Raw genomic sequence first — 21,551 nt, forward strand, 5'->3', positions numbered from 1 at the left:
ATTGCTAAATACAACATTATTTTGTGTATTTGGTATAATACAATGTGTTCACATGGTTTATGGTTAAAAAAACACATTATTTTCCACAAACTGTACATTTTTGTAGCTTCAGATATACTGCTTTCCTCAAACGCATTGATTTTGTACAAAACTTGTAGAAAAGTGTCACCTTTAATAAATGGACTATTCCGGTCACCCCTGTCATTCAGTGCGAAATGGACTGTTCCAAAACTTTCCGCTAGAGTCCGCCAAGTGTTGGAGAATAGAGCAGGTAAATGATAACGGGAAAGGAGATCGGCCGAAGAGTGTAAATAGTTATAGTTTAAAGGTGCTCTAAGCGAATTCACGCGTTTTAGACCACAAAACATTTTTTGTTACATACAGCAAACATCTCCTCACTATTTGCTTGCTGCCTGTCCACTGATCAAACTGTAAAAAAACGCGATCTCTGTAGACAGCCTAGGCTCCACAAACTGCAATAAAAACAAAGTGACCAAACCTACCACCAGAAACGATAACAAAGTCTTCCAGCCAATAAACGACAAGAAGGATTTGGGGGTGGGGGTTGGGCACGTTCATGAAAGCACGGAGGGGGGGGGGGGGGAGTTAGCTACGCTCCGTTTGTTTGAAAACAGTTCAAACATCAACAAAAAGTAACGTCACACAGATTCGCTTAGAGTGTCTTTAAAACCTCCTTTGATTTGAATCAATTCTACTTATTTATAGACGGTGCGTATACTAACCACACATCTATGCACATTTAATAAAGTCAACGATTTGAATATTTTGAGTGAGACATACTTGTTCTAACCGGACAAACTGTAGCTTTCAACCAAACCCGGACTAGCAATTAAAGAAAAATAAAAGAAGATTTTTCAAAACTCATCAAATCTAAAAAGTGCTGTGTCCCTGATTGGCCAGCTAATCTGTACGTTGTGATTGGCCTGAATACCTCTGACGTCAGCTGACAAATGCTCCTTACCATGTTTAAAAGATTCGGTCACAATGCAATGCTAACAGGAGTTAACTTACAGGCTGTGAGTCCAAGCAGGAAGAATTATGATAATGTCTGTCTTCTCTACGTCAACAATCCCAGGAAGTAAACTGTTGCCTACAATCCATGTGTTTGTTGTAGTCCAAAAAAAGAGATTTAAGTTGGAAACGATAACTCTTGTCATCGTTTACTTTGGGGTTTATACCTTTTGCATATCATTAACATATACTAATATATTTTTGATTGTGTGGGCTATTCAGCTTCTGCGCACATGTTTTTATTGGCTGTGTTTTGCATCACGCCCCTTTTTCGCATTCAGTACGTACAGACAAATTGCCTATCGCTGGAATCATATCGCGTCGTGTCTAGTTGGGACACAATGTTATAGTTTTGGTTTGGACTCCACTACTCTTTAAAGTTAATTATTTCGCCTTTAAGGAGAAAAAAAATAGTAGTTGTCCAATCAAAAACAAACTTGATGGCAACGTAGCACTATAAGAAATATGTTTTTGTGTATAAAATGCTAAAAACATTTAATACATTTTATTTCAATGATCTGGGTTCTTTCCAAAGGGTGTGAACTGGTGTAATTTAAGCATTCATTGATCTTAAATGAGGAAGTTTAATGTCCAACGTATTGTGCACGCAGCTTATCGTGCATGTCTGATCAGGTTACGTTATTATTACGATTATGATGCGCCGTGACAGAAGGCTTATGTAGAACTCGTCTCAATTTTCCCTCCCATGACTTTCTCAGGGCACCTGACAAAGCATGAAACATAACCTACAGCCCTGGATCTAGCAGCTAGCATATGTGTGTCCACGTAGCCCATACAAGTACAAAACCGCTACAAAACACAACGCAGAACATCACGCACTGGATTTAACTTGCATTGGCTATAAATCTGTTACAGCTGGTGTATACAGATTCACACAGAGCGTATTCATTGAGGCAGTGTGTGGGGCTGCATATTTCTCTACTCTGCACAGGAGGCAGGGAGAGCAGCAAAAAGCTTCATTTCATGTTGTTGTTTGGTCACTAGGTGTGAGCTCAGCTCCTTGGCAACTGACACCGTTGTTCGGATCCAAGATCTGGTTATTTTGGCGTGGCGGTCCAGAGAAAAAGAGCGAGCACTACAAATGTCATCCAAATTCCACATTCGGCTCCAACTCGCCAAGTTCCCTTTGCGCTTACTGTGAGCCAGGCATGTTGCTGAGAGAAGAAGCTGGGTGGAGGGTCTGTGACCTCCATAGGAAAAATACACAGACGTTTAGGCTTTGATAAGACGAAATAGCCTCCAAGAGTTATAATCTGTGATGCTATAATAATGGCAGGACTGAATTTGTGCAAATAAGGGCCAAACAGCAAGCTGAAATTTTTTATGCCATTTTTTTCTCAACAGCCTTATATCCCATTTTCTCTTAGTGTTTATGTAAGGTAAGTCATACCTTTTGAATGGTGTGGTAAACAAAGCAAATGCCAAACTTTTCATTTTTTTAAATTTGTGGCCGTGGAATGTTGGAAAAATAAGGCAGCTTCAGGAAAGAATGTGGTTTTATGGTGGACGATCTGCCTTAACCAAAAATATGCCGCAGTTTCCCCTCATCTCTCAACAAACCAGGGAGAGGCTTCCTCCTTTTCTCTCTCTCTCTCTCTCTCTCTCTCTCTCTCTCTCTCTCTCTCTCTCTCTCTCTCGAATGGAAAATTTATCTGGCTAACTGCTCTCCAACCCCTGATCTCCCTTTTTTCATGCATAATAAATCTGTCTTTCACATCAGCCCACTCTTATTTTGTATAGCTACAAATGTCAGGCAGTACTAAATTTACATGTACACAAAGTTAGTCTGGACCTTCTGGTAAACAACATTAAAATTGCACAGTAATGGATGTTAATAGATGTTCACAAACAAAGACAAGCATGTGCATGTGAGAACACATTTGGGTGGCGTAGGCTCTTACCACAAAGTAAAAGTCTGAATTTGTTTTGAAAAGTGTTTGTCCTGAACTTATCCATACTGTTTAGATTGGTGCAATTATGTCATTATTCACAATGTGAAAAAAGCTGAACACAGACTGATTGGATTTATTTGATTTCATTTTGATACTTGTTGGTTTGACAAGCAGTGGGCTAAATTTATCTTGCTGTCAGAATCAGGTGCGTGCTACAGATTCTCACAGTCTGTACGCTGTAAAAAAAACTTGTTGCACTTACATTTTTTAGATTAATCACCTTGAAATAGTGACAAGTTGCTATAAAGAAAGTTCAAATTAATTGTAATTTTAAATTGATTAAATTTAAAAATGTAAGTGCAATAAAAAATGTAACAGTGTTGAATGCCTAATGCATATATAACGCAAGAAACTGAACACGGGACTCAAAAAGTTTCAAAATACACATTTATCATAAAAGTAAACCATATCTGAAACCGCACCTCAGAAGTAAACCTTAACCCCCCAGTCACATGAGCTACAAGAGACAGAAGCCTCTTTCACACAGTAATTCTGGTAAATTACCATGAATTTACCAGAATGAATTTACCAGTAAATACAAAAATGTGCTGTTCACACACGCAGTGGCGTTCCGTTATTTTACCAGTAAGACATCATTCACACATCAGTATCAAAATACCGGTAAATTCGTTGAGAAAGCGGAAGTACCTGTAGCACGCGGCGAGCTCAGTGTTGTATTTGTAAACAATCCACGTCGTTCATATCCACGGTCCGTATTTTGCTGTTTTCACGTCTGTGGTAAACAGTCGCGAAGTTGCTCATGACCAAACAACATTGAATGAGACGACGTCAAACCGAAAATGCGTTTTTAACAACACTACTGTTTGCACGTTAGGCTTTACAGAGGGCGTGCTAAGGACGTCGGCAATTCGGCGGTAAGCTGTTTTAAACAACTTTGGTGAAGAAATGTGGACGTAAACTTCAGGTGTGCTCAACTTTCAAGCAGCATGTGTGTGGAAACGTCCGTAAACAGTGCGGGGGTAAACGCGTCATCTGTATTAAAATGCTATGATTGGCCCGAAGCTGTCAGCACGGTCTGACATCGTCCGTTCTCAATGCCGGTAATCCTATCATTTTCGTTCACACATAGCGCTTACCGGTAAATTACTGGTAATCTTACAACCTGTCTTACTGGTAAATTGGGAGCACTGATTTACCGGAAAGGTTCTGTTCACACATGATCTGTTAACTGCAATTTACCAGTAAATTACCAGTAAAGACTGTATGTGTGAAAGGGACTAGAGACAGAGCGACAGGCTACCATTCATTTTCAATGGTAGTCAGGACCAAAATATTTTACAGCTGATCGCTGGGGATGACAGCAGCAATGACATTAATGTTTTTTTAATCCGTGTATACCACTAGTCAACTAAATGAATATAACATGGTAAAAATGAATGCATATTACTATATTGATTCAATAGATTTATTAGCCTGGCTAACACCAGACCAGTCTCATAGAGAATGAGATGTGGTCTGGGAACCACATGCTCATTTTCTCGTATTCAAGGCGTGGTTTTCGAATGCCCAGAGCCATTTATTGGGCACTACGAATGTCTATCAAATGCGTCTGTATGTAGCTCATAGCCAATCGTTTCAATTCAGATGACGTATGTTGAGCGACATAAATTCAAGCGTCAACAACTTTTGTCGGGTACGTGTGCACACAGCTGAAAGCTATGCAACTAAATATATTGATATTGAAAAGCAACACTTAGTGGCACTGTGACAACCACAGTAGGTAGGATACAGGTATAAAAACAATATGATATTAATAAATACCACTTACCATTTAGAAGATAAATGGACTTCGTCGACAACGATGCCTAGCAGTTTTTTTAAATAAACTTGCATTTAAAACTACTTAAAACACTATCTTAGGCTGCATTGAAAAGTAACTTTGCGTCTGCTGCCATGTTGGATAAACAAAACTGTAGCGACGCGTCGATGATGTCGACGTTAAAATTACGTCTACATCATATTTTTGTGTCAACGCTTCGACACAGCTCGCCACATGCACGTGTAAGACCAAAACATTAAACATAAAATTTTTGGCCCAAAAACTCAAAATCATATGTGTGTGTGAACTGTGTATAATAACTTTGTATAGATAAATGCGCGCACATGCATGTATGTATTTATTTATTTAAGAAATGTTTACATGTGTAAATACATTTGTATTTATGTATCATTTATATATAAATATAAATAGTTAATATATAAATATATTTTTTTCTCTTAATTATACATGCATGTGTGCACATTTATATATACATAATTATTATACACCGTACTAGGGGTGACCCCGAATAGTCGAAGATTCGATGCATCGATAGGAGAAGCCTGATTCGACTACCAATCTCACAGTCGAATCGTCGCAGATGCGTTATGAAATGAGGATCATTCAATTTTGGCCGTATGTGGGTGCACACATTATCTGATTTCACATATAATAGCTTTCTCACAATATATTAATATACAGCATATTATGATAATGCTGCAAATAATATGTGAAGTAACAGCTTTCAATAAATATTTTTAAAATGCGTAAATAAATACAACATCCCCTGTGACCGGGCTACACGGAGGTTTCTTTGTTAATAAACCATTGCCTCTTTGTTTCTACATTTAAAAAATACAAAGCTGGCAATTATATTATGGCTATACTTTTCTATTCTTTTAATAATTTATTTTATTTTCTTTATAAATAACTCTGGGTTATCTGATTTAACTATTTGGCTTGTGTTTTGTTTCTGTGCATATTTGTTCTGAACTTTGTTACTTCTGACCTTATTTTATTTAAAAAATGTATCTATTATAAACGTAAATTCTGATCTAATTTAAGTCTGTAAATATTGGATAGCTTATCGTTGTATCAATTATGCACTATTGCGTGCTGGCCATGCTTGCGCATGTAATTTAGCCGAACGGCTAGGTGCTCTGCGTCTCATATTTAGGAGTTCATCAAACTAAACATTAAAAAACGGATGTTTTTCGACGGGTATACGTTTTTAAAATGTATTTATCATACATTTTGATTATCTTGTCAAAAGTTAAACTACAAAACAGGTAAGCCGTTTTTTAAAATTTCGGTGATGAAACGGAAACTATCTGCACCGAACCTATTTCTGCCTGACACGAATGTCTTTCTTGTGATTTAATATTATGGTTGGTGTTCACTTTTAAATGATAGCAAAGAGATTCCTGAAATAAATAATATCCTCAGGTGTTTCTGTATCTAAAGTGAATGGAGATGATCAAAGTGAAAGCATGAATGCAAGTATTTCTGTGCTAAAATAACGCGTAGTGTCTATAAAATCATTAATTTCAGTGTATTTCATGTTATAAATTAACGTTTAATGAATTGTAAATAAAGATTAGTTTTTATCATTTACAGTCACAATCACAAATTATTTGTCATTTTCTCATTTGTCGGGGTTTTTTTTTAGTCATGACTGCTTTGACGCGCTATATCTCCAAATTAAATAAAAACACTGAATTAGACGAGGTTTCCAAGGCAGAATCACCTTTGTTATTTTTTTTAGGTTTAGTTATAAAAATTTATTTTTGTGTGATGTTCTGTAGATCGTGGCTTTAAAATGTTATGAGGAATAAATAAACGAATGTTGCCTTATATATTTTGCCTTAAAAAAATAAATATATAAATGCATCGTCAGTTTTTTTGTCTTCGTTCATCACTTGAAAGACAGTTTTGGTCACTTTAACAGAAAGTTGTTTATGTGTGCTGCTTGTGAAAGAAAATAAAAGTTACCAATTTGTACCTGGTCTGGCCCCCTCCCAACCATGCAGACAAACATGGATATGATTCTACCATCGGTCGAATATGGAAAGATTCGACAATTCTGATTCGAATATGTAAATCCTTAGTCGAGTACACCCCTACACCGTACACACACACACATATGAAGTAAACAAAAACTTTTATTCTGCTATAGATTAATCGCAATTATTCGTTATGCATCCCTACCAACCACTCAAAACCAAATCGCTGATACAACCTTTAAAGTATTATATTAAGAATGTTTTTGGCATTTATTTGAGATACATTATGGTTTTTATTAATCGAGCAATAGAAAGTAATCGTTAGATTAATCGTCCAATTAGTCGTTAGATTAGTCGACTAATCAAAAAAGTAATCGCCCGATTAAACGTTTAATACATAATCGATTACCCCAGCCCTACAAAACTGCTTCGGTGTGTCGCATAGACGTCGTCATCGTCTTGCTGCTCCCTCCCCGTTCTGTGATTGGGTCCCTATTTCAGGGGGAAAATAGGTCCATGGTTTCCATGCTAGACTTGCAGCATGAATAAATTTGCACGGAAGGCAGCATGGGGAAACCCGGGCTATAGATTTAGAGCATTTAAAAAAAACTAAAAAATTGTGTTTTATAATAAATCTTGAAAAATCAAATTATGGATTTTAATATTTTATGTTATTATAACCATTAAGATGCTATGTGGTTTTCATCTTGTCACTTTCTTGGTATAGAAAACACATTTTTACCTAAATTAGTCAAAGTGAATTTATTGCGTTTTGGAACCAAACTCTTATATGTAAGACATGTTTTTGTGGTTTCATAGTTTTGTGTTTGCACAAAGCAAATGTTTCTTAGATGATTCATGCTGATGGTTTGCAAAACACACGTTCATACAAGTAGATTGTGGATAGATGGTTTTGTAGTTTATTTTTTTTTAAGAACTGTCAACGATGTGTGTGTTTGATGCTGGCTAATATGCAAATATAAACTGGGAAAAAATGTATCTTGTATAAAAGAGTGGCTCACCTGGGTGGATTTGTCCCTCATGCAGGGGGCACAAGGGGAGTGGTTGGCATCCCGGGGCCAGTGTCCAGACAGGTAGGGGGCTGTGAGCGCGTCCAAAGAGGAGGTACGACGAATGCTACCGTTGCTGTTGGTGGTACACCAAGACCCTGCCACAGGAAGCCTAGGCTTGTCTGCAAGTCAGCCAGAAAACGTAGAGGAGATATAGAGGGGAAGGAAGGATGGGGACCAGGGGCCAGTCGGAGGTGAAAGATGGACAAAATCGGGGGGAAGAAAGAACAGATGGGAGCAGAACAGAAGAAAAACTGTTAAATTGTGCATCTCATGAACTCATTCACAATAAGCAGTTTGCATCTGCCGAGCTCGCAATACGAGACGGAAGGTCACCGCTGTAGTTGCAGCAGTGCACAAGTGTGTGTGTGTGTGTGCATGCATCTGACAGCTTGAGTGTGAATATCTGCTGCTCTGATGATGATGAATGCTAAAGCCTGGCAGATTGAGACAGAATTAGTCTGGTGTCCAGTAACTCTTTCAATAAAACTAAAGCTGATTAACTGCTCGCTGCCTGCATGTCTTGACCTACATTTCAAAGCAATCGCCCCCCTTCACAACGCCTCCATTGCTATTATCTCTTGTGTGCTGTCTTATGTGCTGTATACAATCTATGGCTTTCTCTCTCTCTTATCAATCTGTCGGTGTTTAAAGGCTATTCTTTCTTGTAAATCCACATCATTGAATATACTGGGCAGAAGTACAGTAAAGATGTGTGGCCTGCCGTCTTGTGTCGTTCTGTAGACATAAGGGAGTTTTCACAGGAAGTTCAGCATATGTAATGTTCAGAAGAACCACATCTAAAGCAGAGATGTGCCATGGTCGCTTTGAAAATGTTTTACCTCACACATATGGCACAAGTGTGTTTGTTTGTGTGCTCAAGTTATCCTCTCCTGATTTTAAATGGGGATTCCAGGAAAGCAAATCTGGAGGGAACCATTACATTTGTTTGCCTCTCAAAGCTCAATGGGAATCTCAACACACACCTCATTAACAAAACAACTACTACTTCTCACTGTTCAATAAATCGCCTATTAAGACAAAAGTAAAGAAAAACTTCAGTCTTCCTCACTAAAAGCAGAAGAGAACTATTGCACTACATTTCCAAATACAAATCTGACTTCATTTTTACACACTGGAGAACATCAGAGAGGATTTAGAGAGGAGGAACCCGTAAGGGTTTTGGGGGAAGTCATGCGAGCAAGAGAGGGAATGTGTGCGAATCCTTTACTGTGTGTTTCAACTTAAGGCTGAAACACAAGCGGCTCAACTGTATGCGATGTGAACAGTAAACTCGTTCGAGTTATGATGTGTGAATGAGATTGTGTTAATGACAAGGTTTTTACAAGACCAAATAAAAAGCACATGTTCAAGTTCACAATAACACAACACATTACCACCTTACCACTCCTTCAACTTAGCATTAAGTTTCTCCAGCGACAAAAGTTTCCCAAAAACACAGGACAAAAACCACCTAGAAATGTACTACAACAGCACAGCAACACAACAATGCATGCTCGGTAAATATAATGGAAAAAGCAACATGCTAGCAACTGCATAGCAACCTCATAGCAACACAAGAATGCATGTTCAGCAAGTGTAAGGAAAAGCAACCACCTAGTAACATCCTAACAGCGGCATGGCAACCTCATAGCAACACAAGAATTAATGCTCAGTAAGTATAATGGGAAAAGCAACCACCTAGTAACATCATAACAGCTGCAGAGCAACCTCATAGCAACACAAGAATGCATTCTTATTAAGTATAATGGGAAGAGTAACTGCATAGCAACATCCTAACAGCTGTATAGCAACCCCATAGCAACACAAGAATGAATGCACAGTATGTATAATGGAAAGAGCAACCACCTAGCAACATGCCAACAATTGCATAGCAATGCCATAGCAACACAAGAACGAATGTTAAGCATAAACAATAAATAAATCAACTGTAGGGAAAGTGTATTAACAAAGCACTGGCCAAGCATTATTGTCAGTTTGAGTATTTGTGTATCTTGTGCAATGTTCCACAACTAAATGTGTGACGCTTTGCTAGCTTGTTTTGCTTATAGACACTACATAATTGCATACACATACAAGCATGCATACACAAACAAACAGGGTGCACTGAGAACAGATAATCACACAAGGGATATAATCTCATCTCTGACTGGCTCATACAAGAAAAGCTATGATGCACTACTGAGCATTGAAACCTCTTACTGGCACTGTGTTGTGTCTATCCTTCATCTCACGCATCAGACCCTGCAAACTTACTGATTCACAACGAACTCTGTGAGGTACATTCTTGGGAAATCTATGTTCTTCGCCAACAAAAACAATAATAATGTCAAAGCAATTGATCAACGATTTAATGAATTCTACTTAAGAATTTCATCCTGAAGAAACAGGTTGAATTTATAAAGCTTTGTGAATTTTATAAGTTAATGGATGCCCCCCCCCCAAAAAAAAATACAGTGGAAGTAAGAACCGTCATTTGTGTGGTTTCCATCATTTATTAAAATTATTTTGTGTTTAACAGAATACATAAACTCTTACAGGTTTAGAACAACATGAGGTTAAGTAAATGATGACAACATTTTTATTTATGGGTGATCACCTTAAATCGTGTGAGATTTGCCTTTACTGTTCTATATGAACTGATTTATTATTTGTGCCTGTCAATCAATAAAATAGGCAAAATTCCAAAGATTTACGCTGAAGGTGGGACCAAAGCCAGATCAAAGAATCATAGCACTAATGATTTGTGGGCTCTTCGCCTTGGACAAATAAGAAATTACCTGGCAACACCACCCCAAGCAATGACACAGCAGTGTCCTGGCAAACACCCACAACGCTGGTGGTGACTTGCTCTGATAAGTGCCACTGACACATATGAAAAAAAAATTATTAGATTATGACGTGTGTTATCTGAGAGATAACTAAAATTCTGACTTTAAGGGTACAGACATTTATTCTTGATCCTTCAATACCCATTCATTATTCAGGAAACTGCCTTACAACTTGTAAGAGACATGCATTTTAATAAACAAAATGCCACAAAAGTGAAGAATGCCCATTTAAATATTACAGCCATATCAAAGCCAATGCTTAAATGGATAGTTCATTCAAAAATGAAAATTATTCCAGCCCTTAAAAAGCATTTATCACCCCCATGGAGCCATGTGGATTACTTCTGTGAAGGATGGATGCACTTTTTTGAGCTTCAAATCAGAAGCACAATTTACCAGTGATGCGCGGGTCAATATAGAAACAACCCACACCCGACTGATGTTTTCAACTAACCCGCCCGCAACTCAGACTGCAATATATATATGTATATTGTACCCGACCCGCATTTTTTAAAAGTAGTAAATGCTCAACGTAGTGTCATTGGACCATAGACATAGGAACAAGTTGCTGTAGGATGTTCTTTATATTATTGTAAACTATATAAATTACAAAGGTTTAATTGGCATCTTTATTTCAAACGACTAGACCGATTGCGACCCGAATATATTTTTGGATGACTCGTAACTGCAGGTGACCGCAGGCACCCGCCCATTTTGGATCAACCCATTTACTACCATTGTAAAGCTGGGAACAGCCAGGGCATTTTCTAATCTAACTCCGACTGTGTTAGTCTGAAATAAGATAATCATACACATCGAAGATGGCTTGAGGGCGGGTAAATCATGGGGTAATTTCATTTTTTGGTGAACTATCCATTTACAACAGTGAGCATTGTAGCGAGCACAAAAGCAATGATCTCTTGGGATCTTAAAAAACTTGAGCAATATCCTCAAATAAGCATCAGAATAGGTCAATGTTGGTGAAATGATGCATTGTTTAGCAATGATGCGATGTATGAACTATGAATGAATGTTGCATTTGAAAATGGTTCTGTTGTGCGCTACACATATCTGTATCTGAATTCAATATTGAATTCTATGTAATATACAACAACATACTGCTGCTTCATTTTTATTTAAATGTTTCAAACAGACTAGTAGCTAGCAACAGTTTTAGTTAGTCAGCACAAAAATTCAAAATGAAATTTAAGGTGTAACTTTTGACAATTTAAAGTGCAACTTTGTGCAAATTCATGTTGCTCAGCAAGTCGCGCTTTACGCCAAGTTGCCATGACAAGGTCCATGTTGGTATTGGATCGAATTGTACTTCCCGAATTCTACAATATTCAATACGGCCATTTTTGCCAATACCGAACTAAAACTGATACTGAATATCGTATCGGCCCACCCCTAGTTTAAAGTGTGGTCCGTTTTGAACATACGTAGTTTTGCATATTTAAAAAGGTAAATGCATTCAAAGAAAACTACTTCACATTTGGATAATGTTAAAAGGACACCTGACCCGCTCTCTATATCTGATTCTACTCTGCTCTTTCGCTCTCTTTCTCAGTGCTATTATGGGATCTCGGACAAATCTGGTGATCTGGAAAATGACTGGACATACCACAGCGGAGTGTTTTTAGTGGGATACAGTGAAAAAGGGGAGACGTGGTTTAGGAGACTATAAACAGTAATCACAGAAACATTCCAACAAGTGTCTGTCCCCGTGTGAAATGTTGACCCAGCATCAGGTTTCCCTTGCTGAAAATGATCGTGTCATTTCGGGCTAAAAAAACAACACGGTCACAGGAACATAAAAAATACAGATTACCTCAGAGTCTGACTGAAGGGTCTCCAAGTGAATCAAGGGAAATTCCTAGAATAATATAGGCCCTGCTACATAGCATATTCAAGAAGCTGTCTGTATATTAAGGATTTATAGGCGAACAATACTGAATAAAATCCATGTGTTAGTTTGCTTGCACACCAAAGCTTTTATTTTTCAATGGATTCCAATGGAAGATCGCTTTTTTCAAATAAGACAGCAGCTAGCGTTTTTTTCCGCACTGAAAACTGCAGTGCTGTGCTGTGCGTCATGAGTTCAAAGAGATTTAACTTTGGGTGAAAAGCTCTCCTCGTCAATGTCAGTTCTCACACGGCCGTCCAATCACAGTGGAAGAGCAGGACAAGTATTACAACAACCAACCAGCTCACAGCTCAAGTATCACAGCTACCAAAGTGCTCGGTTGAAGAAAGCTGGCGGTCAGCTGAAAAAACAGCTGGCAATCGGTGTCCTCCAGGTGTTTTCAGACGCGTTTAAAAGTTTTGGTGTGCACAACCCCTTAAAGGGGACATCTGACTTTTTCCATGTTTAAGTGTTATAATTGGGTGCTTCTATTAACCTAGAAAATGTGAAAAAGATCAACCAAGTAACTTAATTTTGAAATTAAGCTCCCCTTGTGATGTCAGAAGGGGATAATACCGCCCCTTAATCTGCACTATCCAACCACGGCACTGCAATTTAGTGCAGTGATCAGCTCATTTGCATCTAAAAGGACACTTCCAAAAATAGCACATTTCTGATCACACCTACCAAGTTGCAATTCTAACATGCTATAATAAATTATCTATATGGTATTTTGAGCTAAAACTTCACATATGTACTCTGGGGACACCAACAATTTATTTTACATCTTAAAAAAAGACTTTTAAAATGTCCCCTCTTGGACTTTAAATGCTGAGTCACAATATTGTCTGAGAAAATATGACTACTGCTGTGAATACTAATACTGCTATATCATTATAGGTACAAATAAGTTTATGCAAGTTTATGTTAGAAGAAACTGTCAAAATATGTACCTCAGCTGTCACTGGGGGCAAAAGGTCCCAATATGTACCACTAGTTAATGTATGTATACATTTGGAATCAATATGTACCCATAAGATACTTATATGCATATTTGAGGTACTAATAAGCTCTCTTTGATATCGATATGTCTTTAGGTCCAAAGCAGTACTTTTTAAAAGGGTATAGCGCTGCACGATATACCGAAAATGTATCGTCATCGCGATGGCAGTGTATGCAAAATACATATCGCAGGGAGCTGCGATAACTTGCATTTATTTTTTCTTTGTGTGTTGCAAGCTTAAATTACATCTTTAGAAAATGCATTACCTGTTTATTTCATTACATATCTAAATAAAAAAGCAAATAAAAATAGAATTTCTCTAAGAAAGACATATCGCCATCGGCCCACCCAACAGAACTATCGCATATTTTATCATTATCGTGCAGCTGCCCTAGTATAGACTTCATCAGTAGTATAATTTCATCGGACGCACTGGCGCCTCTGGTCAGAACTTTACTTCCGGTTTCTATTTGTTTATTGGTCTGACTAGTTTCTAAACTGAACTCTTAAACAAATACCTCATCGAGAATAACAAATGTTTTGGTTTCCTAGGTAATCTATGTGTTGTTGATTTTGCTTGTTATATAAATAAACTACTAAAGGACTTTATTGTTATTTATTCTTAGCTGAGTTTACCGGAAGTTACGTGATGACCACGAAAGCCGCTTGGTTATGTTGTTACTGCTGAAACTGTCTATAGCCCCAGTGACAGTTTGGGAACATATTTTGACTATTTATTTTTGACAGTGTGCATTAGGTATCAAATATGATTATGCTGCAAGTATGCATTTTTTTTACATGGACTAACCCTAGTAACAACACCTTAATAAGCACGTCAATAAGCAACATAGTAGTAAAGTTGTAGGTAAAAGCTGCAAAAATAAATTTGCATTCCCTTAAACTTTCTTTTTTTGCAGAAAGTGCATTTTTGGAAATATGTGCGTCACAAAGCCAGTTCTAACTGTTACTGTAACTAAACTGCAGTTCAACACTTTCTGGCAAACTGATCAGAAAATAAACTTTTGACAGTCAGAAAGCCAAACCAGCGACCGGCCACCAAACATTTGCATTGCATTCCAGTCGGCAACAAAGAAAAGCCTCTGGAGCAGCCACCTCAAACCACAGCAGCACGTCTGGTCTTCTCTCCAGTCAGCCCTCCATAAACTATTTTGTGAATGATCCATCCGAAACTTTTTCACTTCAGATGGCATACAGTATATACATGTGCGTATATATTTTAGCTTTTTATAGTAACCACTGTTTTCCTCGATTACAGCTCTGCACCTTCTGGGCATTCTCTCCATCAGCATCATGAGCTTATTGAAGAAGTTTGCATGCAGGGTAACTTTTGGCAGCTTTTTCTTTAAAGTCTTGTCATAAAGTCATAAATAAAATAACGTTTATAAACTTATGAACACAGGCACAGTTTATGTTAGTCTACAGCTAATGTCAAGCATTTAAGCAGAAATCTTTTACATTTTTGACATAAGGTTCCTAAGATAGTGAGAAACCATAGGTGTGTGTTTATGTATATACAGTTTATATGCATTAATGTATGTACATTTGGGGTCAAACGTAATTTTTATAAACCTCTGATCATCATGTTGAATCAATGTATGTTTGCAGGTTTTAATATTGTTGTGTATGGGATTCTCTAATGTTTTTAGTTTCTGAACATTATAGTCACACTCTTGGGTTGGAAATGGGTTAAATATGCAGATGCAGCAAATGAAACAATGTGCAGGACCTTGAGTGTTTTGACAGGATTTCGTAACACGTAAGAAAGTGTCACAAAACAATAATAACTGTTGATCTTCCAGGTCCAACAGACAGTATTAAGAATCAAGCAGGGTGTGCAAACTTTTGAACTGGGTTTTTTTGTCATTTCAAGTATGATTCTATAATGTATAGTATGTGTATGTAACCTGTTGTCTAAAATAGTTTGATCAGTGTAGTCCTAAAAAAGTCATTTATATAACCATATAAAAGACTAAGATATCATATTCTTCAAGAATGACACCCAACTGTACATACATACATACATACACAGTATGATAATACACACCTGTATTAGTTACTCAGATCATTGAATGTAAAACTCTGTATGTGACCTTTTAAAGTTTATTATGCGCACAAGTATGTATGACTGACGTGGAATCTGAGAAGCTGTGATCTGATGACTTCCAAGGGTTTCTATTGCATCTCCAGAAACAATGGCAGAACGTGACAATGTCAGGTGAACAATCCTGTCAATAAAAAACCTGAAGTCTCCTGAAATTACACCTCAAACCAGACTTTGTGTTTACCACAGTAACTGTAATATAACATAAACATTAGGCCTAGACTTTCACAAAGATGCCATTGATTACCTCTGTAGACAGGTGAGCTGGAGCTCTGGGAATCTGGAGAGAGTCTGTCATGATCAGGGGGCTGCTGGGATTTGGCCCTATGCCCGCAGGACCACGAGGAGGACGAAGACGGAGAGGTTGATAAATTAGAGGTAAGAGGGGCTGAACTGTCCGAGATGGAGTTGATCTGGGTGGCATGCACACCCGGGTAGGGTGATGATGCGCATGTCACAGGTGGTGCTCTCGGGTTCGTCGCGTGAACAGAGATAACGGGGCTAGTTCTTGATGATGAAGACACTGTGGATGTGATGCACTGTGGACACGGCGCTGAACAACTGCACGTGACCGGAGAAACGTTTGAGGCACCCGAAGAAGAAAGGGATCGCGTGGGGCTCCGGCTGTGGGTTCCGGGTGGATCACATCCGCTGCTGAGGCATTTACCGTTACCGGTGGAGAGGACCGTTCGTGTCTGTAGAGGGTGCTGTGTCTGCGGTTTTAGCTGAAAGGGAACAGTGGCTTTCATGGGCAGCAGGCGACCCAGTAAACTCACTCCGGCGGCGTTCATCCCAGCGGATCCGGTCGGGCTCCCCGCGGTAACGTTACAGCTGTTTGACGTCGGAGAGCCGTTTTTGCGAACTCGCTGAGACATGATGTTCGCTGATAAGTGACACAAAACTCAACATAAACACTTTAAACATACGGTAAAGTCTATCTGAGGTGGCGAATGCCGCTCGTCACTCCATATAATGTTTGTTATCCGCTTATTTTGTGCGCAGCCGGTCGTGACTACCGCAGTTGAAACGTTCACTGTTAAACTGAGGAGAGTCAGAGCCACGCACCGCGTCAACTCGATCCGGTGCTCTGCCTCCTCGACTCTGATTGGCTGTTCGCGCTTCCCTTATAACTTCTGATTGGCCAGAAAGTGGATCCCTTTAATTCCGTTAAATTAATAATACAGCCAAATTAATGATATTAAAAACAAGAACATAGTCTTACCATTAACATTTGTAAAGCATTAGAGAGGATAAATTATTTTTTTATAATTTTAATTGTGCAAATAATAATGAACGAATCCTCTTTTTATGGTTTTGTTGAACAGTGCTTTGTATTAAGAGCAACATGTGTTTGTATGTGTATCGATTATTAAATCATATCTGAAAGTGTGCACACTTTGATTTGAATGAAGACTTGCGCTCGTACATGAATGGAAACTGTTGTGTGAGACACGTGTTTATGGTCATGATATTATGGTTGCCTTTAACACCCTCATGTGGCCACTCAATAAACTGAACATGCTTTACCTGCAAAATGTGCATTTTGTACCAGGCAGGTGGAAAGAAATGACTACTTGACCTCATATGCAGGTTTATTAATATAATCTTTAATCAACTGAGTAATGCAGGGTTGTACAGCAAGCTTTATTTTCTAAATGGCATTTAAAACATTTCTGAATAGACTAAAAGCATGAGATATAATTTGTTCTTGTTCTCAAAGTGCTTACTTTACAAGCTGTAATAAAAAACATGTCAGTGGCTTTTTTTTTTAAACAACCATCTTCGTAGGCGTTGAACCATCAGCTTTAATGTGAACTCAAGAGTATAAAGAAAACAGCAGCTCATGGACACATATCTTCATTCTTTCATTCATTCTCACACACACCCCCAGACTACAACTTACAATTTGTGTTTGAATGGGACGTGTTGTCAGTATTTATTTTTTACTATGCTTAAACTTGAGTAGTTTAATAACTGTTTTTTGTGCATTAAGGTTTAAACTGGGTTTAAAATAGACCAAAAAAACAACAACAACCATACAAGGCATGTTGGGTTTATATCCGCATATATTTTTGTGTAGTACTATGTCTAAGTGGTTTTGATAGTCAATAGTGTGCTGTAAAACTGGACAATGTCTCTGGTGTAAACATACTTCGGTATGTAGCAGATATACAGCCCTCTTGAGCAAACTACACTTAACTCAAGTCTCGTTCTCCACGTAGACAGTACAGTCCAGCTTTTACACTTTGGTCTATATCCTTCCTTTCTGACTCGTAAATCCGTTTAATTCAAATTTGCATTAGAGATTTAGTTTTCATTGGGTTATTTTTTTGACTCCAAAGGCCTGAAAGTCGACCTATAGCTGGGAACAGTCTGACGTTACTGTGTATATCCTAAGATAAATATCACAGTGATTTAGCATTGTTCTTGGTCCCAAAGCGACAGATGAGAAGTCTGCATACGTGCATGCATATGCACTATCATAGACAGATACTGTACATTTACACCACAGAGGTTAGCCTATATTACATACATACATATACAAAGTCAGACTGAAGCATCGAGTGAAAGTGTGCAGAACTGAACTGCACTGTGTACTCTTACAGTATTTGCTGACAAAAAGTCAGTATGAGGAGGAAAAAACAGATGACTTCGGAAAGTTCCCCTGTGTGGAGTGTACAAAGTCCAAAGATAATGCTGGCTTGTTCCAAATTATGGTTAATCCCCAAACTCATTATTGAAATGCAATACGGCATATGCAGGGTAAGCATTATCTCATTAAACACGTGTGCTATCTCGGGTTATGAGGGAATTTTCTTCATCACTATGTAATTATTCGAATGGCTCGTCTCCATAGTTTTCCACAATACTGCAAACACGCATACCACCAGCCTTAAAGGCAGCAATTGTGGGGTAAAATATGAGGCCCGTCTCATGGCTGGCACACATCAACTGCAAAATGCATTTGCAGTGTATTGCAATGCAGACTGTATGTTTAGCGGCACAAAAAAAGTGTATGCACCATAACGTATGCCTTTGATGAAATTGCCATTCTTATTCCGATCATTTTACATGATTATAAACATTTTACTGATTTGATTTCATAAGAATAATAAAACTTCACGAGCAGCTTGAAGATTGGCCCTGGGCACTACATAAATTAAAGATTTACAAAGAATAAAATGATGAAATAATAACATAAAGTAAAACCATGATGTCTTAAAGTACTATCATGTCTTTGAGCTTATCTTGAAAAGGCTAAAATCAAAGTGAAAAAGCTGTATGCTTTCATTTGTAGTTACAGTATATAGGGATGGTTTCCCGGACAGGGAATAAGACTAAACTAAATCTAAGAGCTGTCCAAACTGAAAACAACTTGCACTGACATATCTTAAAATACATCAGTGCCCTTTGTTTTGCCTCAAAATGCACTAAAAAGTAATGTTTTTAGTAAGGCATGTTTGTTAAAACTAATTAAACTAAGGCCTAGTCCTGGCTTAAACTAATCTCTGTCTGGGAAACCACCCCATAATGTGTTGATGGTTTATGTATGGGTTTTCTCAATGAATATTGGTAGTTGAAACACACAGAGCAATGGGAAGTGGAAAATCTCACTGCGATCCGTTGTGCTCCATTAAGCCGGAGTCTCCTTATACACTAGCTTTGTGAAAACACACATACACATTTAAATACACTTTCTTGTTATATCAGAGGTAACTGCACTGAGCGCGTGCAGAAGAGGGATTCAGTGTCATCAGAGAACGTGATTTCCAACAAACAGTCCGGATTGTTGAGTGTCTTGAAGTGTTAAAGAAAAAGCCTACTGTCCCCTCATTGAAGCTTGCGAGAAGTCGCCGATTATTATACATTTCCAGTACTTTTCGTTGTATAGTTTTCGAGACTGATGGGATTGTCCACAAGGTCTGGGATTGTCATCCGGACGACGTTTCTCAAACGCAGTCGGGGTGGCCGAACGGACACACAGGATCGCTGCCGCTAAGCGCAGCATTTAGTTTGAAATATCCAACTACTGTAGAGAAATGAAAATAAATGCTGCAAAAATACAAAGCAAAATGAAAATTGTCTTATGGAGCACCTCAAAGCTAAAGTCTATTGCACATTTCAAAATATGATACAAAAAACAGATTACACAGAATACAACAAATACAAAACATGAATGTACTGTGGGTTACAAGGTATTAGATGTAGTCAAACCTGACCACTGCCTTTTCTCGGATTTTTAAAAACGACTTGTTTTTTTTTTATAATTCATCCGATCTACTATGATTGTAAAATCAACACATTGTCGTTTCCGTTTCAGTTTTGAGACCAGCCTTTAAAGACGGTCGATGAACTGTGATTAAGATTGCATACAAAAAGTGCAACGAATAAAAAGAAATTATCAAGCAACCATAAAAACAATCATACTCGATTGTAAAAGGAACAAGAAAAACAATGGAAGCATTTTATGCCAATGTTGCTGCATAGCTGGGTTCAGTTTAAAGCGATTTCATCAAAACAACTTGGAGAAATTTGACAATATCACAATGTTAAGTGCTTGCCAAAGTTACGTCCCTTTGCAAAAACAATCTACGTATTTCTTTCCATCATTAGCACGCTCAGTTCTTGGAGCGCAAAGCATAGATAAACCCTCCGGTTTCAAAAGTCTGGGTTCATCCTCCATCGCAGATGCACATTCACAGGCAAGTCATATCAGGCGGATCAGAGGTTCGAGTGGAGGTCGCAGTTCCTCCACTGACCAGGAACACGGCGATGCTGGATTTTGATTGGCCGGAATTTCCTCCAGCTGTCTCCAGGTTTTGCCCATTGTTGTTTACCTCTCCATCCCTCGTTTCATTAGAGATGACCCATGTGGAAGGACGCCACCTTTTCAAAGAATAAGGCGTCTTGACGCGCTTCTTAATTTTCTCGGCCGATCCAGCTTTCCCCTCTTGTGACCCGGCCTCATCTGAAAGAAAGAATATAAACTTAATATTTGAACAAAAATCTGCGATTACAACAATGAAAGTGTTGCAATACGGCAATTGAGGACACGGCACAAAACATCCCACCCTAATGAAGCAACACCGTGTAGGGTTTCAGCAAACTTAAACTTGGGGTTGACCTTTCACACATTTAATCACTCCAGTATGAATTATTGAATCGAGTCCGTATGCAAAATGTAAACAAGGCGACTTGTTTTTACGTCTTCCTGTTTAGTGTCTAACAGTAACAGCGATCGGCCCGCCATCGCACTCACATCTGCCTGCAAGCATCACATTATCGCTGCTGCCAACTGAGGCAGAATGTTTTCTGGATTCTTATCAATCCTGAGGAATTTCCTTCCTTCTCCACATCTAAACACTCGACCACAAAGATCAGGAGAGAGAGAGAGAGCCAACCACTTATCTCTCTTTCTATGAATCATTTAGCTTGAGATCAGCTGGGCAAAGCAGGATACAGTGTGACCTCATATAGGAAAACAGACTGGCGTCCTCTTTTGGGTGGTTATTGTTTGTGACTGTGTTGACACGCACACTGACTCCTCTACCCTAATTAAAGACCGTGTTCATGTGAGGTGGGCTAAGCCACAGGTCATCCAGTACAAGCACGCATTTTTATAAGTTCCTGATGCTCAGAGCATTGCGTAGCAGTGCAGAGGTCATGAGTTCGAATCCCAGGGAACACACATAGTGATCAGATGTGCCTTTAAAGGTGCAGTGTGTAATTTTTAGAAGGATCTCTTGACATAAATGCAAAATAATATACAAAACTATAATATCAGGGGTGTTTAAAGACCTTTTTATAAT

The 21,551-nt window shown here is 38.4% G+C and overlaps 2 protein-coding genes across 2 annotated transcripts in view; both read right to left on the minus strand.

The window, feature by feature from the left end:
- Positions 1–17,080, minus strand: part of fam117bb (family with sequence similarity 117 member Bb) — a 59,338-nt gene extending 42,258 nt beyond the window's left edge. Inside the window, exons 1-2 of the mRNA XM_055215366.2 lie at positions 15,989–17,080; positions 7,811–7,980 (exon numbers count right to left, since the gene is read on the minus strand). Coding sequence (XP_055071341.2) covers positions 7,811–7,980; positions 15,989–16,616 — 798 coding nt within the window. The 5' untranslated portion in view covers positions 16,617–17,080. The remainder of the gene's footprint in view (positions 1–7,810; positions 7,981–15,988) is intronic.
- A 248-nt stretch (positions 17,081–17,328) lies between these two features.
- The window catches only part of bmpr2b (bone morphogenetic protein receptor, type II b (serine/threonine kinase)), a 97,946-nt gene continuing 93,723 nt past the window's right edge, over positions 17,329–21,551 (minus strand). Inside the window, exon 13 of the mRNA XM_055215365.2 lies at positions 17,329–20,710. Coding sequence (XP_055071340.2) covers positions 20,439–20,710 — 272 coding nt within the window. The 3' untranslated portion in view covers positions 17,329–20,438. The remainder of the gene's footprint in view (positions 20,711–21,551) is intronic.

This window comes from Misgurnus anguillicaudatus, chromosome 17, assembly GCF_027580225.2.
Source record: "Misgurnus anguillicaudatus chromosome 17, ASM2758022v2, whole genome shotgun sequence".
In the NCBI taxonomy this organism is placed as follows: Eukaryota; Metazoa; Chordata; class Actinopteri; order Cypriniformes; family Cobitidae; genus Misgurnus; species Misgurnus anguillicaudatus.